Source organism: Lindgomyces ingoldianus (genome assembly GCF_010093535.1).
Source record: "Lindgomyces ingoldianus strain ATCC 200398 unplaced genomic scaffold BDR25scaffold_31, whole genome shotgun sequence".
NCBI classification, from domain to species: domain Eukaryota; kingdom Fungi; phylum Ascomycota; class Dothideomycetes; order Pleosporales; family Lindgomycetaceae; genus Lindgomyces; species Lindgomyces ingoldianus.
The window spans coordinates 124469-143474 of NW_022985192.1; the positions used below are offsets into that span (position 1 = coordinate 124469).

The 19006-nt window shown below is 49.2% G+C and overlaps 4 protein-coding genes across 4 annotated transcripts; 2 read left to right on the forward strand and 2 right to left on the reverse strand.

Moving 5' to 3' along the window:
• Positions 1-812: 812 nt before the first annotated feature.
• On the reverse strand, positions 813-6332 carry BDR25DRAFT_345116 (uncharacterized protein). Its single transcript, XM_033694013.1, has 4 exons — positions 5452-6332; positions 5165-5335; positions 4163-4740; positions 813-4115 (listed from the first exon to the last, which is right to left on the reverse strand). The coding sequence occupies exons 1-4, from the start codon at positions 6325-6327 to the stop codon at positions 1043-1045; spliced, it is 4698 nt and encodes a 1565-aa protein (XP_033543737.1). The 5' UTR covers positions 6328-6332; the 3' UTR covers positions 813-1042.
• Positions 6333-7676: 1344 nt separating this feature from the next.
• On the reverse strand, positions 7677-8860 carry BDR25DRAFT_235713 (S-adenosyl-L-methionine-dependent methyltransferase; the record flags this gene model as incomplete). The annotated part of the gene is made up of 7 exons (XM_033685520.1): positions 7677-8106; positions 8157-8294; positions 8348-8379; positions 8410-8585; positions 8634-8652; positions 8714-8736; positions 8788-8860. The coding sequence occupies 7 exons, from the start codon at positions 8858-8860 to the stop codon at positions 7677-7679; spliced, it is 891 nt and encodes a 296-aa protein (XP_033543738.1).
• A 3535-nt stretch (positions 8861-12395) lies between these two features.
• BDR25DRAFT_235966 (uncharacterized protein) lies at positions 12396-13707 on the forward strand (the record flags this gene model as incomplete). Its single annotated transcript, XM_033685537.1, has 4 exons — positions 12396-12512; positions 12596-12727; positions 12803-13154; positions 13250-13707. The coding sequence occupies 4 exons, from the start codon at positions 12396-12398 to the stop codon at positions 13705-13707; spliced, it is 1059 nt and encodes a 352-aa protein (XP_033543739.1).
• Positions 13708-15421: 1714 nt separating this feature from the next.
• BDR25DRAFT_235669 (uncharacterized protein) lies at positions 15422-16539 on the forward strand (the record flags this gene model as incomplete). The annotated part of the gene is made up of 2 exons (XM_033685515.1): positions 15422-15695; positions 16103-16539. Coding segments are annotated over 2 exons (711 nt in total), but the record flags the coding sequence as incomplete, so codon positions are not given.
• Between the last annotated feature and the right edge of the window lie 2467 nt (positions 16540-19006).

The following is a 19006-nucleotide window of genomic DNA, read 5'->3' on the forward strand; positions in this document are numbered from 1 at the left end:
GATACGTTTCATCAACGTGTTTCCAGTGACAAGCAGCATATCAACAGCTGCTAAGTGTCTGTAATGTGTCTTATGTGTTATGATACCAACATTAAAAGTTCAACCTGCATCATGGGTCATTTGGGAGGGCGGTATATCGGAGGGGTTTGTGAGCGAACGCCTTCAACATTGGCGTTCATATCAGATCAGATTATACCAGGCAAGACCGGCAGGGTTTTGTATGGCGTATTTTGGTGGAACTTAAGTGTGTTTTCCCGGCGTTTGAAAAAGTTTCAAGTTTAGGTTCGGTTCGAAATGGTTCGGCTGTGGAACTTCAACAGGCCGCTTGCATTTTAGACGAGATCCAAGGGCAGACGCCTTCATCAGGTATAGGATGAATTGCCAGGTCCTCTGGGGCTGAGCCCAAGTGGAGCTGAGTTGAGCGAGAGACCAGGGCAGCGTCTCGATATGATAGGATAGAATATGATACCAGAGAAACAAAATATATAAAACGAAGTTCAACACCTTCAAAACCTTAGTCTAACCTTGTACTCGATGTTGCATTCATTATTTTAGATAATCTCGGTCGATTGACATAGCTACATTGATAACCGAATCCATGACATGGCTTCATATTCAGCAGATTTGAATCACATGCCCGTACGGATTAGTTTTAGGTCGGGTAGAGGTAGCCCGAGAGAACATTGGAGGTGATGATTGACGATGAGGATTGTTGAATATTTACTATTAACCATAACAGATATCGGCAAATTCCAACACCCAGACAACGGATCGCGCTCTATGATGAAGAAAGCAGCGCGTCCTCTCCAACCCTAGGTCCTATCCGTCATATCGTCATACCTCATAACCTCCAGATCATATCAATACAAGATAACTCCAGTGCTCCTTTCCCCTTACCACTTTCCCGTCGCGTCCTGTTCCGTCGCATCCCGTTCCGTTACATTATCCCTCCGCACACACATCCCGCTTACCTCTCCTCCCTGTTTCCCTACCAATCACACCCCCATCCACCTACACCCACTGCCATCCACGTTCCCTAAACCTAACACTCTGCCCTCACACTCCCAAATCGAACCAAACTCAACACACGCTCGCGTTCCACTTTCTCCTGCTCTTTATACAAATTGACCAAATCCATCGTACTGCGTCGTACGCTCACCATGCTTTTTCCCTCGGTGCACGATTGTGACTCGGTGTCTTCGTCTCCAGTGCCATCACCCTGGCTATGGTTCTGGTTCTGGCTCAGTCCCACACCCCCATTCCCAAACCCCACTGCCGCACACGCCTTAGTCCCAGTCATGCTAATCCCATACACACCCGCCCTACTCCCCGCCCTCACCTCACCACTTCGCAATCTTGCAGGAAGAGTCTGAGAATGGAGACGGGAGGCTGGGTGTCTAGCGTCGAAGGAAGGACGTATGCGGCCAAAGTCATTGACATCGATATCAAAGTCCGTGCTCGCGCGCGGGAATTCCGGGATCAGTGATTCATAATACACGGACCAGACGCGCGCGCGATCGGGAGGCGGGGCAGAGAAACGTCGATCGTTGGCATTGGTGGTGCCGTCGAGCATGGCTGCCCGCTCGTTCTGTTCCTGTTCGTCGGAGGGTTTGCGTGAACGGAGTACAGCCGATGACTCTGCACTCCGTTTCTTCACATTGAAATCCATATCTCGATCCCTCATCTCCCCCATCAAAAACTCCCTATCTCCAACACCTCCCGCAGCTCCAGCACCTCCCTCAGCTTCAACATCTCCCTCAGCTTCAACATCTCTCTCAGCTTCAACGTCTCCCTCAGCTCCCTCTCCTTCATCCCCTCCCTCCCCACCACCACTTCCCCAAACCTCCGGCAAAATCTCCAGTTCTGGAAACTCCAACAGCCCTCCCGCCGTAACACTACTCCGATGCCCATGTCCATGTCTCTGAAACTCCGTTGACTGACTTCTAAAAATCCGCGCATAATTCTTGAGAAACTGTTTCCCAAATGTCATACTCCTACTCTTCGCCATTCTATCGCCTGTACTAGCGCTACCGATTCTTTTCTTCCTTTTCTTGCCGTGAGGACCTGGCGGGCTTGGTGGGCGAGCTATGGGGTCGATGTCGATGTTATCAGGATCATGGTTAGAAAGGGGGCCATGATTGGTATTAGGCTGAGGGTCAGAGTTGGGGCCCATGGCAAATTGAATCGCGGCTTCGAGCGCGAAGTCACGAGTTTGCACGGCGTCGAGATGGGTAGCTGAGGTTGTGCGCTCGAGACGTGTGTGCGAAGGATAGCGTCCCCAAGCGCCAATGGTGGGAGGGGTATCATCTTGATTCTCGAATGCGATTTTAGTTTCTTGGCCGGGGGATATATCACCAGAATGTGCTTGCACCATCGCAGTCCTACGCTTCATAACCCTCCCGAAACCACCCGGCGATTCGCCTGGAGATTCTGACTCTGATTCTGCGATCGGGGAGGTGTGGAGGTCGTGAATTGGTTTGTGCAGGTAGGATTTTGCGAGATCCTGTACGCTGCCGAGGGATTTTGGTCGCGATATACTGCAGCTGCGCTCCCGAAATGGACTTCCATGCGTGGCGAGAGCTTTGTTGGCAGAGAGGAACATAGAACTTCGTTCTTCTTGGTAGGACTTTAGAGCGCGTTCCCACATGGGGCTTGCCTCTTTATCTTTTCCTAGTGCTTCTTGTTCGGTCTGGAGACTCATCATCGAACGCGATAATCGACGCTCGCGGCTCGATGTCAGATGAGGAGTCTCAAATGGCCCGTCGACCCTGGGTCGAGCGTCGAGGATTGTTTCGCTTTGGCTTCGGACGCTATTCCGTGGACGAAGAAACCGCATAAGTGATATTGATGAAGGGGTTTTCTTCCGTGGGGGCGAAGGGCTGAACTCTTCGCGGAACTTGGACTTCTTCGTAAGCGCGACGCTGTTGTTACGAGCGAGCGAAATAGGACGGCTTGTTTCCAATATGGTATCATTTGCTGTCATACTGGTCCCAGCCTGAGGATCCGAGACACCGTATCGATAGGTAGGCCTGGGAGTTTCTTCATTATCAGTGGGATAGTGTTCCGGACCGGCGTCTTTCACAAGGTCCGTCATGGTATTCTTGTACGAATCAAGATGTGTGACACTCAACGATAAGTTTCCCATCGAGCCACCAAAGCTATCAGGCGGGCTCTGTGGCCGGCTCGAATAGACGGAAGACTTATCATCGCAGAATTGACGTTCTACCCCAGAGTTGACTTCAGATTTGAGAACCTTTCCCCATTTAGCAGGGACTCGTGAGCTGGCGAAGCCAGAGCTCGAAGTGCGATTGTGTCGAGTGCGCTGTAATTGAGACGCTCGGCTTATGTCGGAGGCATTGCGGTTCAGGAGTTGGTGGGGCGGCGTGGGCATGGGGTCAGCATCAGCGAGTTGGTCCCAGGAGAGAAGGGAGCCCGAACGCAGATGGTGTGAGATGCGCATGCTGTAGAGATGGACGGAGCGGCGTGGATTGTTATCTTCATCTTCGTTGTCACGGGGGTTGTTATTGTCGTCAATGTTTGGTGGAGCAGTTATTTCCTTGCTAGAGCTCGATTCATGACTGGATGTAGGCTGCCGAAGATGCACGTCCAGTTCAGGCTGACCTTGTCCTAGATTAAAGGCTTTCGATTCTCCGGATTGATCAGATGCTTTTGATTCCTTACTAGGCTCTTTACTAGGGAACTGTGTCGCCTTGTTGGCGACCAAGGAAGCTTTGGACGGCTTCGCAGGTAGCGTTGACTTCGACGGTTGAGGCCGCAAAGTTGCCCTCGACGGCTTAGAACTAGGCGGAGTTGGGAATTGAGAGAGACGAAGGCTCTCAGCCATAGAAACCGACCAAGGAACTCTGTCCTGGGACAGAATGCTAGGTAACCGAATAGGCGAAAGTGGTGAGGGTGCAGGAAGCTCCGTCGAAGTGGCAGAATGAGAGCGTCTCAGTCTTCGATCTCGCTCCATCGTACCGGCAAACCGAAGATTCGGTGAACTTGTGAACCGGGCTGGGGTCGTAGGTCCCCCAGGTTGGAGTTGGTTGACCTGGTAGGGATGGCTGTCACGCCCTAGGTCGATGCTGTTGCGCGCTCGTGTTGAAGTGGGTTTGCTATCAATACATTAGCATCAAGCCAGAGATTAATATCATCAACGAACCTTCCAGGCGATGGCGTCCACTCAATACTATGCAAACTCGTCCTCTTCCCGGGCGCCTTCTTCCCAACCCTCCTTGCAATATCATCCAACATCTCTGCATCCGAATCATACCCACCCTCCTCCGGCTTCTTGTCACTGAACAAGTCCTTCCTCAGATCCTCTTTCGTAATCTTGAGCTGCAAATTCGGCGCATCTCTCGGTGCCTTCACCACTGTATCCGGTTCTTCAACCTGCTCAGCTTTCTTCTTCCCCGTATCCTTCAAATGCACATTCGGGGTCATCCTCGGCATATCCTTTGAGAACTTCCGCTTGATTAACGCATGCACGCTCTTGATCTTATGCAAACTGTGTAGACTATGCATCGACGGTCGTGAAAAGCGGTACTTTGGAGGAGAAATCTCTGTCGAGTCCTCGTCCTTCGCATTATCGAAGATCTGACGCAGTTCATGGAAGTCTTCAGATCGGGTGCTCGTGAAGCGGGAGCCGTACGAACCGGCTTCTTTCTGCAGCAGAGGCTTCTTCGGGGTGACTTCGCTTATGCGTATGGCTGGGAGGTCTGGTGAAGACGACTCGGAGCGCTGGCCAGCTGTGCAGCAGAGTTGTTTAGCCATTGTTGTTGTGGAGGGGGGTCCGCCAACATGGCCTTTGCAGCCAAGTCGGGAGACTACTGTGGTAGGGATTGGATGGAGAAACTAAACAAGGGCGAGAGAACAGGCAATGAAGAATTGAGTTGACGAAGAAGCGGAAGTGATGGAATATGAGTTGTGATGGGTCGAGAGGAGGAAGCCTGGTTAGGGAGAGGAGTTAATGACAGCTACCGCGGTAGGACGCCGATGACAAACATTGATAGTGGGTAGGAAAGAACGGACGGCAATGTAGGCAAGCATCCAGCCAATTCCTTCCCATCCCTCAGGAGGGGGTAAGAGGCGCCGACGCTGGGGCAATCCAGGTACAGCTTAAGTCATCCCATCTCGCCCTTCAAAAATGAAGTGTTTGACTTACAGCGATGCTCTGTTCAGCAGCGTATTCAGACCAATCTTTGTATATGGACCTGCGCTTTTCGAGTCGGCGAGGAAGTTGCTCGGGCACTTCCCCAGAGAACCTACCATGCGCCTTGACACGGCAGAGCCCGCCCCCAGAGATATTGGCTGCTCCCGAAGTGGGCCATGTGTACTACCAGATCGTCAAGATGCGTACCATTATATAACCATCCCATTCTCCTCATTAGCCCAGCATCAACCTATCTTCGCCGTCTTATCGTCCTCCCAATAAATACCCTCTTCCCTCACCCACGCCGCGACCCCCTCCGTACATAGCCTGCCCACACTCTTCCAGTCCCCCTCCTTCGCCGCACTCCTCACCCTCGTCGAGCTAATCCCCATGCCCCCTCCTGCCTCCACCATATCAATCCCATCCGCCCACCTCCTCTCAAAACCCTCCTCCTCTAACTCTCCCTCCCGCAACCCCTCCAAAAAAGACTTCTGCTCCTCTACTGTCCCAAACTCCTTGGAGCTCTGGTCACGCTCATCATACGGCCGCTGCTTAACCCACAATTTATGTCCGGCGTTGAAAAACGGCGCGAGTGCGGCAAGTGGAGGGTGGGAGTTAGGGTAATATTTCGGATTGCAGAAACGGATTAGCGTGTCATATCCGACCAGATACACGTGTGCGGGACTCGATGGGTACGGTGGTGGGATGCTGGATGTGATGGCGAGTGATTTGTCGGTGTAGTACGGTTCTTTCGTTAAGCCGATATCGATGGAGAGATTCGCTGGCGACTCGAGATTATCTGCAGGAGAAGATGTTGTTGAGCTATGAAGCAGCCGTGACAGGTCTTCTGCGAAAATAGTCATCAACGCAAGGCGCTGTGGGAAGTCCGCGGCACTAGGTGCTTTATCGGCATTATGTGTACTAAAAAGAAGGAGGAGACGGTGCGGTCGCGTGTACGAAGGAGCGCACTGTGTTATCGCAGATTTTGCGAGTGCGAGATGTGCGGTTGAGGGCGGGTTGAAGGAGGAATCGAGGATGTAGAGGGTTTTAGGCTGTGTCGCGGTGGGGTTGACAGTCCTCACGATGCGGAATTTGGACGGAGAGGTGGTGAAGGACTGAAGGGCTGAGTCCAGTTCAGGGAGAAGAGTGCGTAAAGATGCTAACCGTGACGCCATATCTGCCATTGTGGGGGGAAGGTTTGGTGCGAAGCTTGCTGAAGCCCCCAAGCTGTCAGGTTCCGAGGTCGGCCTCTTTCATCAGATCCGCGCACGGACGATCTATACGAGTCATGCCATTCACTTGAGAGCAAGTCAGAGGGTTCATGCTTCTGTGCTAAATGAGGCTATCCCCATACTGAGTGGTCAAAACCACCATGGAGTGTATACAATGCATCAGCGGACTAAAACGAACTCCTCTGCTGAAGTCGAGGTTATCCTTGACATACATCCACATCAGAATAGATAACGGAACCGTGACGCCATCGTTGACAAACCTCCATCGGGTATCCACGCAGTTGAGATCAAGTGTGTTTCCTCCCCAAAATCTTCGCAAGTTGCTCATCAGCATCCACGTCACTATCCATCGTGTCATCAACTTCCAGCTCGAGACTTGGCTCAGGTTGGACCTGAACCTTCCCTTTCCCGGCATCTTGAGCGCTTGAAGTAGGAGTAGGGGCGATAGGGGCAGGTGCAACCTCTAGTCGCAAGCTGGTTGGGCCTAGCGCGGACCCAAAGTCATGCTTCAGGACTGGCACAGGCACTGGTGGGGTTTGGAGCATCGATTCCGCAGCTCGGCTGGATAGTGAAGCTGGCGTGGGCTTCATCTCGGGTTCTGGTATGGTAATTGGCATGGCTATGGTAGATCGTAGTGCGGATATAGAGTCGCCTTGTGAGACAACAAATCCAGAAGAGTTTGGGCCCTCTGTTGCCGATAGACTCTCCTCAGTCTTGACCAATTCGACCTGGGCTACTGGGGTTGGTTCAGATGTGACTGGCATGGCCGTGCTTGGACAATTCGAACCACATTCTCTTATCACGCCCGGCTCCGGCGACGTATCGCAGATGTTGGATGTCCCAACCTGTCTAGCCTCACCTTTCGGACCGAGTTCAGACTCCGTTTCGGGCTCTCTACTCGTATCCGCAGTGGCTATATGAGCGGTTGCTTCCGCTGCAAGCGAGAGAACCGAATCCTTAAATGCGTCAATGAAGCTTGGGGGCTTGACTTGAGGCTTCGTCGACAAAACACTTTCCCTAGGCCCCTCAGGTGGGGGAGAGGTAAGAGAGAGACCAGCAGCGGTATCTGCAAGAGCTCCAGGGGATTGGACTTGTTGGGCTCCCGTAGTGGCGTCGGTGTTGGTATTCCTCGAACGGACACTTCTTTCTTCATCTGACTCCAGCTGCTCCTCCTCTTTCACTACATCTTGATCAAAGTTTACCGATCCCGTAGCCTGAGGCTTCTGCGCATACCACACAATCCTACAGGGGGTCAGATACAGTTGTCTAGTTTAGTAAGATGGGAAGAAATCTCACACGTTCGCATAGAAGTGACGCGATTTTTCCTCTTTTAATTCTCTCCTTACCGTAGATAAGAACAGTTCGACTTCTTCCCGACTCCACTTCAGCACACGAGTGAAAAGACCCATCGCGCTGCTGGGCAACCAGTCCATTAGATCCTCCATGACAAACCTCCCAAGTAGCTTCATTTTATCGCCCTTGGCCCAGCGCCCAACAGGCCACTTGTACTGTTTAGCGTGAATATCAACGAAACCAGCGGATCGAAGCTTCGGACCGAGCTTAAGCGGGCCTGATGCATCCAGTCCAATCATGTCGGCAGCTTCTGTGAAGAGAGCGGACCATCGGAGGAGCGGCGATGTCTCTGGTGTCATTGAAGAATCAGTACACAGAGCTGGAAACGTGATCTCTTGAAGTTCGAGATATCCTCCGGGTTTGAGATTTCTAGGAGAGTCAGCCAGTGAAATAGTATGCATTGGTGGAGGTTTATTCACGCATAACCCTGCCCAAGGAACCGGTCCCAGTCCTTTATGGCGGCTACCATGGCTCGTGTATGAATGAAGTCAAACTGGTCACGAAACACCCAGTCTTTGTCGCAGTCGTCAACTAGGAAGCTGCAGTTTGGAGGGACTCTGCTTGAAGGTTAGTGGGAAAGCTTGCGTAATTGGTTCCTAGATGAACGAACTCTGTAGGCTGGATAGGACTGCTAATTATTAGCTGCTGTTTCGTCACATATCAGGTGCGCACATGCCTAAGATCCGTCCCCAGAACTTGTGCAGATGGATGCTCCTCTGCGAATTCTATCGCCCATATACCGGTTCCCGTTCCAACGTCCAGGACGTTTTGAACATCTTGTGGGATCGGCGCACGATATAGAGCCCCATCTAGCGTCAAGCGAAAAGCATGGTGTTGTAGGTCTGAGACTGGCGTGAGATCCCACAGAAAAGATCTTTGGGACTGGTACTGCTTACCAAGCCTGTCTTTCTCTACCTGAAGATCGCAAAGTCAGCATCACCGAGGCCCGCAGCACGTGCTAAGTTCTAAGATATACCTCATCGTTCGGAACGGGATATTCTTATCTCGTGTCAGCCTCAGGATACCCACGAGCGAGAAGAGGAAACCTACTGCCCTCGGAATACGCATGATACCTACGCCCGTTCTCGTACTTGTAGTCGTAGACAGACTCAGTGACGGACATAGTAAGCCTAGTGACACGGATCCAGGTCAGTCATTTTGGTCGCACAGTGGGGCTTGAGGCCTTCAAGTACGTACGTGGAATCAGTGTCGCCAAAGGCCGAATCCCGTTCATCACTCTATGCCAAGAATTGGCCGTCAGCCGCGGTTCATTGCAGCCGCAAAAAGCAAGGAAGGAAGAGACAAGGGCTTCTATACTTACGTCTATTTCAAGCGAAGGGCCGGAGCTGTCGAAAGCTTCGTCTTCGGTATTGTTAGACGACGAGAACATGGTGCTGGGCTGAAACGCACGCAGCGCGAAAGAAAAATCGCAAGAAGGAGAAGGCTTTGATCCTCCCACGATGTTAGTTAAGGTCACATAAGATGTGCATTGAGGCCAGCGCGGGGCCCCTGGTCGACTCCCACCGTACAGCCGGTAACGAGGGAAGGCAAGACCGGCCGGCAAAAGACAACTTTGACTCGCAGGACCACCTCACTCGCCAACAGGCCAATTGAGTTGGTCTTCTGCGAGACACACGGGACGATTCATTTGGGTGTGTGGAGGAGTGCCCTGCTGTCTAAATCCTACGCAATATATCTCTCCGACATCAAGACCAAGAATAGACGCCAGACGCTCAGAGCAGGGGCCACACGTGGAGTCGCAAAGCCCGCATCGCGCTGACCGAGCCGCCAAAACGTTATCTTGAGTTCTCACGTCTGTTTCCTGGTTTTTTTCTGTACTTGTCTTGCGACTGTCATGTCCCGTTGTCGTATTCTGTGTCGCCCTCGGACTTGCTTTCCTTGCGCGGCCAAGTGGTACGCGCCAATGTCTGATGTGCGCTCAACTCTGCGCCGCAATAAAGGCTCGAGTTCACTGATCGCCTGATTTTGCGTTGGTCCTCTAACGCTCAATCTGCCTCATGTGGAAGCTCGTGCAGCCTGCATGGCGCGCGGCCGACCGTCCAATGGGACCTTATCGCTTGGAGGTTGCATGATAGCCCGTGACGGGAGGGTGGGATGGACCGAACCGAGAAGATGGTGGCTACCACTGAGCAAGGCAGAATGTACTTTACTTTGAGGACCGCTCTGCTATGTGTGGAGCGGTTTGCTGTGTGGAGAACTCCTTGCGGTTAGCGAGCATTGGAAAGACCGGTTCTCCAGGACGCGTCATCCGCGTGCTAGTCATTGCGGCCTTATGGCGATTCGCCCAAGCAATATGAGCAGTATTGGCTTTTGAGGAAGTCGATTATGGGCATATTATCGCATGAAGTGAAGTTGGAGCGGAACGCCGCCGCTTGCGATGCCAAGCCCCACCACGTGCGACTTAGTCCGTGCTGGTGGAACCGACTCCGACATTTCAACGGCCGGGTTCAGTTTCTCCACTTCTTTTGACCGCTGCACCTCCTTTATCAAGGTTCCCCGTCCTTCAGCTCTCGTGTCATCATGCCCTTTGATTTTCCATCACTCAAATTCCAAGCCGCGCGGTTAGGCTAGTGAGTCGGAGATGTTCTGCAGAAAGCCAGATTCGGAGACGCCACTTCAGTCCAACCGGTCTCCCTGCCGTCCCCCCCCGTGGTTGCAGACACCTGTGATCCAAAAGTCATATCTAATCACCGATAAAGCCAGTATGATAGTGCCGATTGGACAAATTGGCGCCGATACTTCTCCAAGCCTGTTTCAGCATTATTTCTGTGCTTTTCAAACTCGCAGCGATAGAGACATGTTGTCGAATGCTAATAAGGCCGAAATCGCTGAATTAGGTAAGAACCTAGCGTGACGTTATCATACAGAAAATTCAACTCTCCTTCCAGTAATTAGTGAAAAGCACTTCTACTTTTCAACCACCCTGACACGAGCATTCAGTGCTTCCTCGAGGGCTAAAGCTCACCTCATTCTACTAGTATTCGTTGCCTGGAAAATGATCTCCATCGTCTTGTTCCCTTACTCCACTTGGACTTCCTTACCCGTTTCCCCGCAATATTGATTGATTTACTCGTGGTACTAGCGCTGCGCTCCGCATGATAAACTTATATTCTCGCACCCATACCTTGTATATACTATTCCTTCCAGTCCTCCCAATCGTTCTTCTACCTCAGATTTACTGAGGATACTTACCTTTAAGATCCTTTCCACTGGCCAAAAATGGCTACCCAAACCCAGGTGCTGATGTTTGTACTGACCGGATGGCATGTGACTAACTATTTTCACCGACTACCAAGCTTCTCGCCGAGAAGGTTATACGAGGGTAAACGTTTCACTTCCCACGGTAGGCTCCGAGCTAAGGAAGGAACCCCCCGGAACGATGACGTTGTCGCCATTCACAACGTACTTCTCGAACATATTGAATTGGGTCAGGAGTCATTTTGACCGTCCACCCCTACCAGGCGCCGTCGGATCCGAAGCAAGCCAGAGGCTTGGTAGGATTTACCGTCAGTCTCAGGTCTCAAGGGTGGCGTTATGAAGCTCGTTTCTCTCAGTGCTATTGTTTTGAATACAGGTCATTACATTTGGGAAGCCACCGGAGGGAAGTCGTTCGATTCACGGCACACAACGACAGACGCCGGCCTTTGCTATTCCATAGATACTCTCCCGTAATATTACAACGAATGCACACTCAGTTGGCAGTAGGGGCTAGTAACCCCAAGCAGCTTCGAAACCCTGCTTGGAAGGCTTTCTTGTCCATAGTCACTTATGCTGCTTGACGAATTATCCCTAGTGTGTATTTGATGGCGGACAACAATCAGGCTGTCCCAACGAAAGATGCAGGAAGCGGTGTTAACTGCAGCGATTGGACATAGGTTCGAGATCGCGGAGGGTGATGGCAACCACTCGAGTTTCGCTCGCAGACCTGAGTTCACGGCCCAAGCCACTCGACGAACAGTGAGGGAAACTATGTACTCTGTAAACACTCGGCATTTCACATAAATATTCTAAACGCTCGTATGTTAGTCTATTCATCGAGGCTGTTATCGTTAGCCGTTGCAAATTAGATTATACCCATTCATACCTGCTTTATCACCTAGTAAACAGTCAAAAAATCTTGTTTTTCACTTGTCCAGACCAGCCATTGATTTATTTATTTGCACATTTATGAAATCGCAACTTTTCTAATTGAAACCAATACGAAACTCGCTTGGAAGCACCTCCACTTTTAGTTCTTTCCATGTCTTACCGCCTTGAAGAGAGTGCCCGCCCTGCTCTTTCAACCATCCGCATCTCCACACGCTTTCGCTCACCAAACGCGGCTCGCTCCACCTTACCACTCTGCATCTGCATCCATCTGCCAGCCAACATCCTCCGCCGCACATTTCACCGCCTCTATATCCGGTGAGATCTCACGTCAAGGCGCCCACTCAGACGGATGTTCTCGCGTACTCGAACCAATCAACGGCCGCTACGTTGAGCATCCGAATCATCACCCGGCCACCGCACGCACAGCGCTTTCCCAGGCATGCAAGCCAGAGCACTGGATACGAGCCCAAGACCCGCTACCCAAAACAAAGAGGGAGAAAAATTGTTGTTGTTTTAAATTCCACACCAGCAAGAAATTGTCGTCAAAGATGGCAGAACAGGCTGTTGTTGTTGCTCCCCCGCCTCCCCCTCCCCCGCCGCTATCATACAGGGAGAGGTTGGCCCAGTTTAGGATTTTGGAGGAGAGGAGACATGAGTTGATTGAGGTACGTGCGTTGGGCGACAAGAGTCATTCTGTTAATAAGTTTTGAGGTTTCGAGGGAAATCACTGACGCGTTCATTATTGTAGGAATTACTTGACAAGCTCGAGAAAACCGAAGCAAAGCTCATACAAACTGAGTTGGACCTTCAGTCTGAGCAAAATGTCCGTCGCACGCTGCAAGCTGAGGTCGTGGAAGCGAACGAGCGAAATAATGCCTTGGTTGCGAGACAGGTCAGAACACACCTTCAAACAAGCTTCCTAAGTATCTTGAGCCTCGCTCTGACTCATTCACAGGCCCGACGACCTTTCGTCCTCGTCCTCATAGACGCCGATGCCGAAGGTTTCCTCTTCCAAGACAAATATATAACGCGTCGGATGCAAGGGGGAGAAGCTTTGGCTGATGAACTCCTCATCCGATTACGGGAATATCTTCGGCCTCTGTACGAAGATGCTGATACCCTGGATATTGTCGTTCGAGTGTATGCAAATCTGGAGGGAATGGCAAATTATCTCGTAAGAGAGGGGAAGGTGAGGAATTTGGGACAGCTGAGGGCTTGTTCGACGGGGTTTTGTGGGAGGATAAGTAGTTTTGATTGGGTGGATGTTGGGATTGGGAAGGAGGGCGGTTCGGGTAGGAAGGTTAGAGGTATGCTTCTCTGTTTCTTGTTATCGCCATCCACCCATCTTCCTATCATGTTCTTAGGTGATGGAGTTTAAGATATTTGACTAACCGTGTCTTAGAAAACCTCTCGTTCTACGCTTCCAACACCCACCTCCGCCACATAATCCTCGCCTGCTCTCCCGCGGACCTTCCTTCGGCCCTCCTCTCCACCCTCCCCCTCTCTAAAACAACCCTCATCGAATCCCTTCCACTTCCAAGCGCCATCACCGGCCTCCCCCTTAAAACCACAAAATTCCTCACCCTCTTCACGCCCCCACCGCCCCCGAAGTCACCTAAAACGAGGGGAAGAAATACACCACAGCTCCAGCTCAGTCAACAAGAAGATCCGGATGGCGGGGCGACTTGGCTCGTTATTCGACCCGAGAGGAGTAAATCCCAAGGTGCGGCGTTAAGGCGGAGAGGTGGGGGTGGGCGAGATGCAGGGAGTGAGGATGAGGATAGTAGTTTGAGCATTAGTATTGGGCCGGATAACACGGTTAGTGTTGATAATGGGAGGAGGCGGCGGATTATGCATTAAAGCATCCAGGTTAGAGAGGCATCGAATAGCGCAGAAAAAGACATTAGGGGTAGCTCTGTGAGCGGGTAGTTGAGTGTAATCGGATTTGATGTTTAGGAAATGGAGGGCTAACGATGAAAACGCATGGACAACAAAATGGGTAGCATTTCTGGAAGTCTTGGAGTTTGGTTTAAATTAGTAGCATAGCGGTGTTGAGCATGGAACTGATGGTATTGCAGTTTACATGTTTGCTTTCAAAGTTGAGTGAACGAACGTGGAGCCAATGAACATATTTGCATGTAACCTTATCCCGTCCCGAGGTTGTTGCCTTTTTGGGACTAGCTTGCGCCATCACTTAACGTGCAGATCCCTTTCGTCACCATCTACCTACCCATGCCCACCTAAATATACAGTCCAATTTGTATATCATCAGGCATTGTGTTTTCAAAAATATTTAAGTTTCCCTTGAGCAATTAATACCACGACTCCAGGAAATGCTTAAATCCCACAAGGCGCGACGAGCTTAGTAAGAATGCACTCATGACCTGGTCGGATGGGCTCAAGGTCCCGCTCTCACAAGGACCATGTCCGCACCCAATCCTTAACGGACATAGCGCCCTGTATTTTCCTGCAAGCTAGAGAGCTAGGAGGTTGTAGATCTTCTACTGTGGTTCGAATGTCCTTTGATAGAGAATACGGGATATACTCTTAGGGGAAAACTGATTCCACCAAAGTCTACTTCCGCTTTCAAACCTGAGCATACATAGATATAAAACTGAGCAGTGACTAAGTAACCTAAGCTTATACAATCCTGAGCAGGTCTTGGCAGCCTGAGCAAGCTAAGTACGTATTGGCCCAAATCTAGGATAATCGGCGTCCCAGATTCGGGCCACTCCCCTGTTCAGTGACCCAGTTCTTGACACACACACATATATATATATGGCCCATTACAATTACATACTCTCCGCATCTTCTGCTGCATGGTAGTTCTTTTCCATCGAAAGTTCAAATCGCGGAAGGTGTCTGAAGCCAGATTACTTCTGTACCAATGACGTCGGGCGACTGCCATATTGAGAAGGAAGTTCAATGGCGGAAGGAGGGACAAAAAGAATCCTATAATGTTTTTAAAAGTTGTCACAAATTTGTGTGAAGATCTGACAGGCCTTAGTAAGCAGTCTTCATAGAATTTATAGAACCTCTACCTGCAGGAAGGTACTACTGAGGACGGCTTAGCACTGGTTACTTTAGCACCTTCTTTACGGTAGATGCAACACTATGTTAATTAACAATATAAACATGCAAACCTAACCTTGCGTATCATATGCCTGTTTGAGGTTGGTCTCACCCTCATTCAAGGCGCTCTCCAATACTACCTCTATTAAAAGAACTTAACTGAGTCACAGATAAGAATATTGTAGTTGTAGTGTGTATCCTACTCCGCAAAATGGCATGCTATACTAATGCTGGGCAGCTGTTACTCGGGCTCTGCAATGTTGTTTTAAGCAGGCTTGCTTTTTCTCATCATACTCAGCAAACTTTCCGCATCCGGAAGAGCTGAAAGGTGAGCTGGAAAAGCTTTCGTCTCGAAATTTAGTTTGCAAGCAGCCACCGGAATTCTCCGTCTAGCTTTAAAGACCAGCAGACTCCTAGCTTGCCGTTTTTAGACTTCTTTACGATTTTCTAATATCTCACGCCATCATTCTTCTCTACGTCGTCAACTATTATAGATCTCGTCATGAACTTTAGTATATACAATATCTTCCGTAACCAAACTGGTGGATTTCAGCCTGTCGGTTGGCAACCGGAGCCAGAAGTGCGGGGGACTTGGTCTATTTTGTCGAGTTGTATTGTCACGATGCTGCTCTGCGTCTGGACTGCTATGTATCTTAACTTGCCCGAATATACGGGCACAACTGCTCAACGTCTCCGCAAAGTAGGGTGGCTTATTCTGGGGCTTCTAGCACCTGAGATGGTAGAAGAGTCTGAACGCTTGGGCTTGACTCCTACTCGTAACTGACTCTCGCACAGCTTGCGTTCACCGCCTAGGCACAAAATCGAGCTGCAAAGAACCTGACGAAAGATATGAGGCTGGCATTAAAACAAGAGATGCCTTCTACAGTCCTTTTAGGCGTGACAAAGACTCTAGAAAGGCTGCGGATAGGGGTTTGTAAGTCTTTTAAAGCATCCGTGGGATTGCCATATTCAATTTATCGACATTTCTCACCTACCCCATCCCACCTCAGCCCGATGTGTTCCGACATCAATACAAACGGGGATCATATCATTAGGGTATGTAAGAACTATTGCTTCTGCGATCGGCTCTTTGTAGATTTACGTGACTAATGTCAATAGATGTATCACCTAAAGGAAGACGAACCGGACCCTGTAGTCCAAAATGATGATACAGAAAGTCCAGAAGAAACAATAAGACACCACAAGTGGACGAACACCCATAGCCTTTATGCGATCATGGGAGGTTTTGCATTCTCAACCGAAAATCTGGAGCAAAACTTTTTGCGGGGAAGCCCAGCCCGACAAACTATTACAATCTCTGGACTTACCCTTCTAGCCAATTGTAACCCCAACAGTATCCCAGATTTAAGCGAAGAAGAGATCGTTGACAAGAGTAAAGCCGACGGCCTAAAGAAACTTATTTTATGTATCCAAGCCGGTGGCTTTCTTATCTCTACCATCTTCCGTATGGCAACGGGATATACAATATCGCTCCTGGAGTTAAACACTTTCGCTCACTGCGTTTGTGCTCTGATGGTATACGGGTTTTGGTGGTCAAAACCTTTAGATGTACAAGAACCGACTCTTATCTCTATAGCGGATAATCGCGGCCTAGTGGCCCTCTTTTCCATGGCGACAAAATGCAATCGAGCTCCTCGAGAACTGGATTTGTTTAGATATCAGTTTGAAAATAGTCGGGAGCGTCGCGTTAGATTCGATAGCGCTAGCGCAAATGAAGACCGCAACGACATTGACGCCGTTCGTGTTCGGCACAAAATTCCAGCACGCAAAGCAAATGAATCCGCCGAAGCTTCGGGTGCTGCAGTCCTCGCGTCTTATTCCATTCTATACAGAGGACAGACTCTGTTCGGATTTCGTTTCGAATTCCCAATACCACGAGATACCGACAAACTGCAATGGTTTGGTTTGCGCAATGAGGAAGACGACGAAGCACAAGGAGCACATGAAATAGAGGGAACTGACGAAGTACAAGAGAATGCGCAACAAGTTGTAGGCCAGGATGTACAGGAACTAGTAGAAGGTCAAGTCACTGAGGAAGTAGCAGTGCGTCAAGGAGACAATGAATCGCCGCAAGATAAGACTTACGTCCTTTTGGGCAATACCGACCTGATACGTTGGAAAGAGGCTTCAACAGCTGTCTCAGAATATCAGCTTAGAAGTACCGAGGGCTTTATAGACTTTCGTAAAGATGACTCCGACCATAGATTCGATCTTCTCGCCCTTCAGGACCTTCTCGTTGACCGAGCTGAAAATTGGCCTTCCAGATACTTAGACCTCAAACAATTCAGCAAAAGACACATCCCGTTTTGGATTGCCTTCTGGGCTTCTGGCTTTTTCTATGGTAGCATGCACCAGCTAGCATGGTACGCGCCGTTTAAGAGCCCAGCCGAGGAGATTCTGTGGAAGGTATCAGGCTTCGTGATTATAGGATCTGCTCCTCTGATCACCATATACATACAAGGAATCTACGTCAAGCAATTTACGCGTTTTATGACGAAACAATGGAGCAAGTTGGGGGAGAAAATCAGGGAGAAGAAACGTAGACGCAAGCGACCAGAAAAAGGCTGGGAAAAGACTTTGCACGAAATGATAGGAAAAACTTTTCAGGTTGGAGTAGACCTACTCCAAGCTTACAGTATGTTCTATGTCCTAGTTACTGGAACTTGCTATCTTGCCGCGAGGACTTTTCTGGTAGCGGAATGTTTTATAAACCTGTTCTATCTGGATGATCACGCATTCAAGGTCCCGAGGTGGAGCCAATATGTCCCAAGCATTAAGTAGGAAATGAGCGGTTCGCTCGTCAATGCTAGAAATTGTTCCTAGCTACTCGCAGCAGGCCCCTGCTTCTTTATATAAGGCCGAGGGAGAATTAAAGAAGGCCCCTTACAACCGCGAAATCTCTTAACAAAGATAATTCAAATATACAGCACAGGACGTACAGAACAGCTCACGCAACCATTTTGCGCTGGCCCAGTTCTAGGCTGCGTATCCGGGCGGCCCATTTCTCGGGCACGAGAATCGACTTGCGTGTGGCCTACTTCAGGGCCTTATCGTCAGACTGCCACTAAGGCTGCCTTGCGCGCAAAGCTGACTGAAATTTATGGCCAGGATTGTTCTTTATGCACCACTAGAGTTGGACTGGTTAATGGGATTTAGGTGGAAAGGTGAGACGAGGTTAAGCTGGACGTAGTATTGCGTACAAATAGCGCATATGGCTTAATTAAAAGAGGAAATGGGTGGAGGTCAGTTGGTCGATAATATGAGCGGAGATTCAGCGTTCCTAACCGTACGTAATACGTTTCAACTCGCCGTTTTTTAGGCTGTAACTTCTTAGTTTGTTAGTACATTTTAACATAAAGAGAGAATTTAAATCCACTTATAGGGCGTAACTGTTACAGCTTACAATCCTCCTATATTTTAATAGCTTGTAAGACGTTACAGCATATATAGTCTACTAAGTCCCCTATTTTACTGTAAATATAACCTTGCTAGAGCTAGTTTTTCTATAGTTAGAAAGCCTTAATTATTAAACTAAAAAGCTTATTTTTATTATAAGTAATAGTCCTTTTACTTTTAAAAAAGGACCTTTTATAATTACAGCTTATAAAAGGAATAAATAAGAAGTTAAAAGTAATTTTATATAGTATAAAGTAAAAAAGTTGTCTAACTTGTTCTTACTAAGTAAGAGAGTTAGTAAACAAAGGGCTGTTATTATTAGCTATAGTAATGTCTTTATAGTAGCTATTATAGTACTACTGTAACTCTATTATTTTCTACTGCTTTTTATATAAGCAGCTGCTAGTAAGAAGGCTTATGTTAATAAAAAAAGTCTTTTTAAAGCTTTTATTATAATAGTTACTACTAGGTAACTTGTGTTGCGTAGGCTTTTAGGTAATGTTATTATTATTAGCCTTAGCCTTAGCCTCTATATTAACATACTTTTAAAAAATAGCTTTTATTAAAGCCTTTGTTGAATGGGCTCCGACAGCTAGCTGCTTATGGTATGAGCACTTAAGTAGCAAGAGTAAGAGTGGTGTACAGTGTGCACAGCGTACAAGGTAGGTAA